We start from the raw sequence: 10,666 nt of genomic DNA, 5'->3' as shown, positions 1-10,666 counted from the left end.
AATTTATCTAAAATAACTTTTATATGTTATTGCATTATAAATGGAAATATGACTTTACAAAACTTTTGAAATTACAAATAGACAAAATCGACCAAATAATTTAACATAAATAAATTGTCATTGTTTTGTTAATTATTATAAATATTTATAAGTTTCCTAAAATTAATAATAAGTTAATAAAAATATAAGATATACATCTAGAAATAAGTCAACATAGAAATTCAAACATCAACTTATTTGGTAATTTGACTGTTATGTTTTATGGTGTGTAAGATATATTCAATTGTTGTATTTTTTAATAAAAATATATAAAACTAACATTCGTATTGAAAAAAATACATAAGTAACTATCATAATTCGAACAAAATATCGAATCAGAAATACTCACATCAGAAAAAACTATGGAGGATAGACTCGATTCAAAAATAAATATATATAACTGCAAATGAAGTAAGCAATTTTTTAAAAAAATATAACCGTAACATATTTATAGAAACAATGTCTAATTAAAGGAACAGACTTATAATTCAAATTTCAAAAATTAACCTTAAAAAACAGTAGTCTATTTATAGAAAAAAAAATTTAAAAAGAAATTAAATGTTTCTTTAAAGCTAAATTGAACAAATGATAACTGAAAAATCAAAGAATATGAACTTCAAAATATTGATAATTTAATAAGAATAAAACACACTATACAACAGTAATCTATTTATAGAAACAAAAACAACTTTAAAAATGAAATTAAAGGCATCTTTAAAGAATTAACAACTAACTAAATACAAAAATTATAACTAAATGACTCACGATAAATAATCATCAATAATTTTAAAATCAAACACATTAATGGAAAACTTTCAAATTTAGATTCAAAATAATAATTGACTTCGTAATTGTAAATTTAAAATCAAACAAAATAATGGTTTACTTCAAAATTTAAATTTAAAATAATGATTGATTTCAAAATTTAAAATTTCAAAATCAAATCACTAAGGAAACATACAAAAAATATAGGATCATATTCCTCAATCAACTTTAACAACGAATGAGAATTGTTTTTAGGATCCATAACTGGAAAGGAAGTACCATTGTTTTAAAAAATATATAATGGTAATATACTTATAGAAACAAAGTCTATTTAAAAAAAAAACGAATCATAAATCCGAATACAAAAATCATCTTTAACAACAGTAATCTGTTTATAGAAACAAAAACAACTTTAAAAATGAAATTAAAGGCATCTTTAAAGAATTAACAACTAACTAAATAAAAAAATTATAACTAAATGACCCACGATAAATCATCATCAATAATTTTAAGACATTGACATATGGAAGTTGTTCTCCCCACAATAAGGTTGCAAAATCATACGGTATTTCCTATCAATCGAAACAAAAAAAAAAAACATCTAAGTTGCAATAACTTATTGTGTGCACAAAACTGAAAACTTAAGAAACATACCAAAAATATAGGATCATAGTCCCCAATCAACTTTAACAACGAAGGATCGTTGTTTTCAAGATCCATAACTGCAATGGAAGTAACCACTGTTTTAAAAAATATAACAGTAATCTATTTATAGAAACAAAGTCTATTTACATAAACCGAATCATAATTTCGAATACAAAAATCATCTTTAACAACACTAATCTATTTACGGAAACAAAAACAACTTTAAAAAGAAATTAAAGACATCTTTAAAGAATTAACAATTAACTAAATACAAAAATTATAACTAAATACAAACAATTATAACTCACAAAACAAACCATAAGAAGTTCAAAAGATAATCACATAAAATTTTAACTTAACACCTAAAGAAAAAAATAAAAAAGAAAGACTATACATATCAAAAAACAAACAACAACAACATAACTGAACTAACCTGTTTTTGGTCGACGAACAATTCGAAAAATATAGGATCATAGTCCTCAATCAACTTTAACAACGAAGAAGCGTTGTTTTCATGATCCATAACTGCAATGGAAGTAACCATTGTTTAAAAAAATATAACGGTAATCTATTTATAGAAACAAAGTCTATTTACAGAAACCGAATTATAATTTCGAATACAAAAATCATCTTTAACAACACTAATCTATTTATAGAAAGAAAAACAGATTTAAAAAGAAATTAAAGACATATTTAAAGAATTAAAAACTAATTAAATACAAGAATTATAACTAAATACAAAAAATTATAACTCACAAAACAAACCATAAGAACTTCAAAAGATAATAACATAAAATTTCAAATTAACGCCTAAAGACAAAAATAAAAAATAAAGACTATACATATCAAAAAACAAACAACACCAACAAAACTGAACTAACCTGTTTTGGTCGACGAACAATTCGAGTCCAATTGTCACAAAAGATTGAGGGTTTACCATGAGAAAAACAAACCATAAAACATTCAGAACATATGTTTTTAATTTTTGAAAAAAAAAATACAGAACAGAAAGGATAAAATCAAACCTACACAAACTTAAAAAAAAAGAAAACAACTATAACATTTAACTAACCTCTGTTGTTTCACGAATGATCGGAGTCCGATTTTATCCAAGATTTAGGGTTCCACATGAAAAACAAAATCAACAAAAATCAGTAACTTTGATAAATGTAGATGATGATAATAAAACCTTTGATCTTGATTTTGTTTTCAAAAAAACAAAAAGATAAATGCTCAATAGCTTGATTAAAGATACACAATAGATAAACAACAAATTAAAACAACATACCTTCAATTTTTATGATCAGATCTACAAAGTTTAGGACAAAGAAGAAGTTAAATGCATTCGACACAATCTTTATAAAATCAAGTTTCTATAGAATTGAATAACATAAATAAAGCAGATTTAGGATCGATTGTGTAGATTACAATCGTAAAACAAAGAAATCAGAAACAATAAAATCAAAAACATAGAAACATACCTTTGATTGGTTAATAGGATTGATTTGTGTGAAGAAGATGATGTTGCAGAGATTTGGCTATGGTTTAGAATTGAGGATCTTGGTGGTGGTGATAGGAGAGAGGATGCAACTTAGTTTTTTAGGGTTTGTAAAGTGTGTGCAAGAAGAATGAGAAAAAAAAAGAAATATATACTATGACTCGAATTCAAAAAACCCGACCCAACTTAATTCGGATCCCGCCTTTTTTCTTGGAATCGTGATTGTACAAAGCAAATTGGGATTTCCCTCCTAAACCAAATTGCCACATCAGCCTAGATGGCCAAAGACAAAGGACACATAGCCCAAATCCATCTCATTTATATATATATATATATATATATATAGATTGTCGTTAATTTGTAATTTATATATTTTTTCCCAGGGAAACAAAATGCAAGCAGGTATAGTTAAGAGATAGTTTGAGGGCAATAAAAGTTCTTGTGGAGGACTTTTTGATCATTAAAAGTCTTAAGTATCAGAAAAGATTTTTGAAAGTACATATATGTTGACAACCCACTTAAAGGAACCTTCACACCTAAAACCATAGTAACCCGTTACATTCGTTTTAGCAGGCCGTTGATGAGGATTGTCAAAATTATAAACAAAACTACAAATGTCGAGCTCAAAGAAGTGTTTAGAGATTTGTAGAATGTAATGTGTAGCTTCATATTATATTGTTCGATCTAATAAAAATAATTAAATTACGTACATTTTTTTACACTTTATAAAACTAACTTTATTGTTATCATCAAACCCGTGTAAGACACGAGTCTATAAACTAGTATATATTATATATATAGGGTTAGGTTAACGTACAAATGCCCTTATCATACATTAAGTACGCTACAATCTCAGTCGTCCGATCATCTTCCCGCATTGAATTCGCATTTTTTTTTGTAACAATTTCGCATGTTGGCTTTTTAACATGCGATTTCATCAAAATTACCACGTGCGAAATTGTTACAAAAAAACAACATGCTATTTCATCAAAATTATCACATGCGAAATTGGTACAAAAAAACAACATGCGAATTCATCAAAAATTATCACATACGAAATTGTTATAAAAAAACAACATGCTATTTCATCAAAATTATCACATGCGAAATTGGTACAAAAAAAATAACATGCGAATTCATCAAAAATTATCACATGCGAAATTGTTATAAAAAAACAACATGCGATTTTAAAATGCTGGAAGATGATCTGACGGCTGAGATTGAAGCGTACCGTAATGTTGTAGAAGGCGCTAGGCGCTAGTCGGGCAGTGAGGTACCGCCTATGGATTAATCGGGATTAATCGGAATGGGATTTTTATATGTATTTTTTCAAAATTATATATATATACCCAATAATATAAAAATAATACTTCAAAATTCACATAAATACTTCAAGTTTCAGATAGATAGTATGGTTCGATTTTGACCGATTTTGACCAATTTTGACCGCCTAGGACCGATTTTGACCGATTAATATAGTCCGATTAATCCGATTTTTTACCGCCTAGGACCGCCTAGGTACCGCCTTTGACCGACTTTGACCATGGCCGATTAATTGACCGACTAGCTCAAAATTAGGTAGTAAGTGGCCGCCTAGGCCGATTTCTGCAACACTGAGCGTAAGTAATGTACGATAAGCAATATTGTACAGTACACTTTAGCTATATATATATATATATACATATATATATATATATATACATATATATATATATATATATATACGCGTGTGTGGAGAGGATCATGAGAAAACTAAATCTAAATGAGAAAAGTAGAAAACTAACTAGAAAAGCCTAAAAATGCTAAAAAAACATACCAAATTTTCTTTTTTTTACATTTTTTTATAAAAAATCGCTATTTTTTATATATAAAATTTTTTTTCAAAAAAAAAAAAATTGTACTGCACATGTGCATTATATGTGTGCTACACATGTGCACTATATCCGTAATAGTGCACATGTGCAATACAACAAATTTTCTTTTCTTTTAAGTTTCTTTCCATGCATAAAAACTAGCGAGTTTTTTATAAAAATTTATATAAAAAAATTTGTATGTTTTTTAGTCTTATTTAGTTAGTTTTTTGGTTTTCTCATTTAAACTGGTTTTCTTATGATCTATCCCTTATGGGTGTGTGTGTTATATGTATATGTGTGTTAGTGTGTGTGAGAAGAAGGAGACCCGGCATCAACGTCTCCCTCCATGCCGTTAAAGACGCCGCCGCCCCTATGGAAATGATGTTGGGGGTGTCGCCGGGCCTGGACGACCCCACACCGCGTATCCTCACTATTACTCCAATCTCAACCCTCCACTTCGATGTACCAGTAGTCCACTAAGTTAATTATGGTAACAACCCAAATATTTGTCTTCTATGTAGTTACTCATACATGAAATTTGTCAGCAATTCAACCCAACATTAAATGTCCGTAAAATCAGCATCTTTTTAGCTATCCCAAAAAAAAGTAAAGAATAAAAAATAAAAAAAAACATTTTTTTTACTATTAATTCTGCAGCCACACGTGTTTTGAAATTGTATTAGAAAAGCACCATTGACATATATGTAAGATGGATTACAAGCATTACATATAACTTATAACGTAGAGTTTCATGTGTAGCATATACTTGATTTAGTACACAGAAAGTAACAAGATAACATCAAAATAAAGTACAGACATTTCATTGCACACCTTGTAAGCATGACAAAAACAAGCAAAACATATGCAAGATTTAACCTTGATGGATACAAATATATTCACCCGATCAGATGCCATTACCTTCCTGAACAGATTCTGTCAGAATGGGGTAAACTATGAATCACAACAAGTCTTTGATCAAAGAACCACCGCAGACAATAGATGAAAAGTAACACCCTGCCTTCTCAGGTAATTAACACATGGAACGGAATTGAAGGAGTATTACAGAGGAAAGGAGAATAGTAGGTGACACACCTGTAAAGGAGTCTCACCAAAAACTCTTAAGTATAAACCTTTTTCATAAATAAGGCATTTTAAATTACGGGTACATTTAGATTTTAGGGGTTATAGTTCCTATCATGGCTAACATGACCTGAACCCGGTACAGAAGTTATTAGGTTTTAGACTATTCTATGGGGTTGTTTAAAAAATGTGAGTTTAGATTGACTTGTTTACGTGTTTAATTATAACATTGTGTTTGAGACGTTGTACTAGAATTAAAATAAGCAATACATAATTCATAATTTCCACCGGCCCATTTGATCCGTTTACAACCTTATGATACCCATTGATCACAATTCATTTCTAATGTGTTATACGGATTAAAACTAAGGGTGGAAGGTATCGTTCAATCACTTAGGGTGTTTGGTTATTCTCTAGCCAATAATATCATGTCATGTCAAGTCGTCATTCCACTCCTCATTTTGCACTCAATCACTGGCAATGGTCAACACCTAGAGAGTGATAAAGAATTTAAAAAAAATTGTGGTTGATTGAAAGGGGTTGGGACCCATCATTAAACCCCCCCTCCCCTCTCTCCTCCTCCCCTTCTCTTCCCGCATCGGTGAGTAGTCACCAAAATCACCACTCCCCACTCACCGATCCACCACCGGCAATCATTCCCCGTGCGGCAACTCCCCTCCTCGATCACACTCCCCGCCATGATGCTCTCCACCCTAATATATTTGACATAAATGAATATATAATCGTGTTTGATTAATAAATCTAAACCCAACCTGAAATCACATAAGTTAGATAAATCAATTGCGAAGCGTATATATCCATGAGATCCAATCCATATTCATTAAACAATCAAATCTTGATATCTATACGAAAAAGTCCCTACACATCACCACCATTTCTTTTTTACAATAGCCACACCATATCCAAAATGTCACAAATTAATTCGTTCGGATTTGACTTGGATACATTTTGTAATTACTTTTATCCAGATACGTCTTTGAAAATTCATGTACCTTGTTTGAGCTTGAAAAAATGTATCATTCCGTCATGTTTTTTATTATTATTTTTTAAAATTAAATTGGTATTGGTATTGGACTCACTAAACTTATTCTAAACCATAAAAATTGTTTTGTTAATGGGCCTATTTTGAAGTTGGTTGGTGTATACTATTAAGAAAAAGAAAAATTAACATATATATATATATATATATATATATTGGTTTTTTTTTTTAAAAACACGTGTCCCTCGAAATCACGGGCCCTGTGCGGTTGTCCTCCCCGCACACCCTCATCACCGCCACTGCTTTTATCGTTGAATTTTTATGGTTGTAACAAGGTGGTTTTAGTTATTTTTATCTTTTGATAATCTGAATAATATAATAAAATACAAAAATATAGTTGTTATCACTAGAAAATTTGACTTGGATACATTTTGTAATTACTTTTATCGTTGAATTGTTAGGGTTGTAACAACATCGTTTTAGTTATTTTTATATTTTGAAAATCTGAATAATGATATAATAGAATACAAAAATATAGTAGTTATATATATTACCTTGAAAAATCTTACTTTGCTTGTCAATATCATTGATGATGTATATCTTAATGTCCAAACGGTACACTTACTAATTATAGGGTTAACAATGACAATGGACTGATGTCGCCTTTATATAACCCCAAATAGCAAATAGTTTTTCTCATCTTTCAAGCACTTCAACTCTCACCCTATCTTCTAGTATCCTAAACATAAACAAACATGCTTACACAAGCGAGTCTCACTCTTTCCCCCCTTGAATCCATTCGAAAACATCTTCTTGATGATAATTTCGAGCTTTTCCTAATAATTATCAAAACCATGATATCTTTTCAATCATTGATATCAATGATTGGAGTTTTCTCCAGGACTCTTGCGAATCATCGCTAAATAAAGAAAACATCTCCAACTTGGTATTGAATTCAGTTCATCAAATTCAACAGACTTTTATAACTCTTCTTCAAGCCTCATTTTTGCAAATATAGTAGATGATCCACCTAAACATTCACTAAATCTTGATGATTTCAGCGCATATAATTTTTTAGTTGATATGAGTGACGGTAACCATGAAGGTGCAAATCATCTCATATTCAAAACAACACTCAGCAAACGTTTCAAAACGTCAATTTAGATGACTTCACAGATATTCCAACAATTTGCAGAGAACCACAACCTCAATTATCTCCTGTCACATTCTCTAATCTCACAGCCATTAACAAAAGAACGAAGAAAGCTGCAAACAAACCACTAAAACTGGATTTCTTGACCGGGCATGTCATTCTTATTGGCGATGAGGCTCCGCTAAATGAGAAGGATAGTTTTCCTAGTAATGAGGATGGGTTTCAAGCTAAAAAAGTACCCGTATTGCCTAAAAGAAGGTACAGAGGTGTAAGACGACGGCCATGGGGGAAGTTTGTTGCCGAGATGAGGAATCCGAAGAAGAAAGGTAAAAGATTGTGGTTAGGGACCTATGACACACCTGAAAAAGCCGCTTTGGCGTATGATCGAGCAGTTTTAAGCATCTGGGTTCTCATGCTTTGCTTAATTTCCCGCATATGATCGGGTTGCACCAAGAAAATTCCAAAAGTCCTACCATAAAATAGCGACATATACGGAAATCGTAGTCCCGATGATCAACTTCTACCTCATCGGAGTCTTTAGAACTATTAAATAGCAACTTTAGACTTGTCAAGATGGAAAAAAATAAAAAAAAAACAAGAAATTAGAGTATTTTGGACGTTCTTTGTCTTCGACACATGCAATTTTGACCGTAGTTTCAAACAATTATAGTTCCAAATAATTATAAATGAATTGATAGAACAAATTCAGGGTATATGATAGGGAGTTTTGTGTTCTTAATACTAGATTACAACACAGACTTGTTCAAAGAAAAAAATATTCCCTAATATGCCATATAAAGTAGAATTAATTAATTGTATACGAAGACGTAACTTGATAATTGTTGATGCATTTTTTTGTGTCTGTTACTAGTCTTATATGTAATGTTGTAGTTTGTACGGTCTTTATTAATTATCGAGTCTGTATTCGCAGTCGACCAAGTCGGATATCCTCCTATCCGCTTGTGTCTGACGTGTTTGTCTCTTTGTTATGTATTTGGTAGTAAAACTATGCATGTTGCATATTGAGGGTATATCTGTCATTTGTTTAAGTATTTGTGCCTTCTGTTTCTGCTGCATGTGGTTTGCAGAAACAGTTAACTATTTGCAGGCCTTGGCGAAACACTCTGTTTCGTCAAGTACATGTCGACGAAACAGAGATGGTAACATTTGGTTCTGTTTCGTCAAGGTGGTCAATGAATCAAATGTGATTTGTTGACTGTTGGGCTTATTATTGGGCTTTCTTCTGTTTCGTCAGCCCACTTTCAGTTTCGTCAAGTTGTTCAGCCCATCTGCTATATAAGGCACAGGTATGTCACAGTTTAGTCTCAGAGATGAGAGAATACCCTGAAGGTCACTTTGTGTAAACTGTGTTTGTATCAGTTGTGCATTCTCATCCAGTTAATCAAACGATTGTGTTTCTTTGGTTAACCACTGTCTTTACTTTGTTCTATGTTTGATTTGGCTTAGTTAAGTGGATTCCGCACACTTAACTTTGTTTGTTATAAACAAGGATTTTGTGGTGAAAATCGATCCTCCGATTTAGGGACCTACAAGTCGTATCAGAGCCATGGTACCCGATTTAGTAAATCTAACCATTTACTAAATCACATGTGCTCTAGATCTGTGTTTTTTCGTGATTTTTTCAAGATCTAAGAAAATGGTGAAATAAGAAAAACCCAGATTTGAACCCGCATATGCAGATCTGTGATGGAACGGACTGTACAAAAGGTTTGGGTTTTGTATTTCACACCAGAATATCAAGTTATCATCATCAAATATCATATATACAATGTTTTTATACAAATCTGCAAAAGAACAGTAAACTATGTTCTTGAAGATGGGTGGCGGCTGGTTAAAGAACTAGGGTTTCTTCAAATCCGCACCCGAAGAAGACTCCATTGGTCGAGCTCGACGAACATTGGATGTTCGTCAAAACCTTGAATGTTCGTCACTTACTGTTTGGCGAAGATTGACCCCTGCTACCGCCGTCGCTGTCCCCACTCGAACCACCACCACACTTCACCGTCTCCGATTCACCGGTCAACCACCAAACCAGCTCCACCCCCGTACATCCGCAACCCACCCTTTTCCTCCACAAATCGAAACAAAATATCCATAATATGGATTCCGATACGACGGAGGAGAGGGAGGAGCTCCGGTAGCAACTATTTGTTTAAGTGAATTTGGAGGTGAAACAGGAAATCGATCAAAGGATTTCGATTTTTGGATGTTTGGTATCGCAGTAGTAACGACGGCTGAAGACGATTAGAATAGTTCACGATGATGAATGTCACACCCCCAAATTACCACCTAGGGTATGTCCCTGTTGGAGGTGCAACGATCCAACAAAGAGCCACCAATCATATCAAACACAATTTATAATGTATTGAAATACCCAATTGAAAGAAATGTATCGTTTGAAAAGTTAAACCAAAACCAAAAGCGGAAGCATAAATGTAAAAGTGTGTAAATGTATCAAAACCAAATCGATATAATTGTTTATTATGACCATAACCACTCCAGCAGCATCAGACGGCAAGCTCCCAAGTTCCTTCAATAATTACCTACAAACATGTAAACAAGTGTGTCAGACTACGCTGGTGAGTTCAAGGTTTGTGTTTGTTTACCAAGTA

At 31.9% G+C, this 10,666-nt stretch overlaps 1 protein-coding gene across 1 annotated transcript; it reads left to right on the top strand.

Moving 5' to 3' along the window:
• Nucleotides 1–7,484: 7,484 nt before the first annotated feature.
• On the top strand, nt 7,485–8,472 carry LOC110920022 (ethylene-responsive transcription factor RAP2-2-like). The gene is made up of 2 exons (XM_022164266.1): nt 7,485–7,495; nt 7,986–8,472. The coding sequence occupies exons 1-2, from the start codon at nt 7,485–7,487 to the stop codon at nt 8,470–8,472; spliced, it is 498 nt and encodes a 165-aa protein (XP_022019958.1).
• Nucleotides 8,473–10,666: the final 2,194 nt, after the last annotated feature.

This window comes from Helianthus annuus, chromosome 16 (genome assembly GCF_002127325.2).
Source record: "Helianthus annuus cultivar XRQ/B chromosome 16, HanXRQr2.0-SUNRISE, whole genome shotgun sequence".
Lineage (NCBI taxonomy): Eukaryota > Viridiplantae > Streptophyta > Magnoliopsida > Asterales > Asteraceae > Helianthus > Helianthus annuus.
The sequence above is the reverse complement of the archived record's forward strand: the minus strand, read 5'-3'. Positions and strand labels throughout refer to the sequence as shown.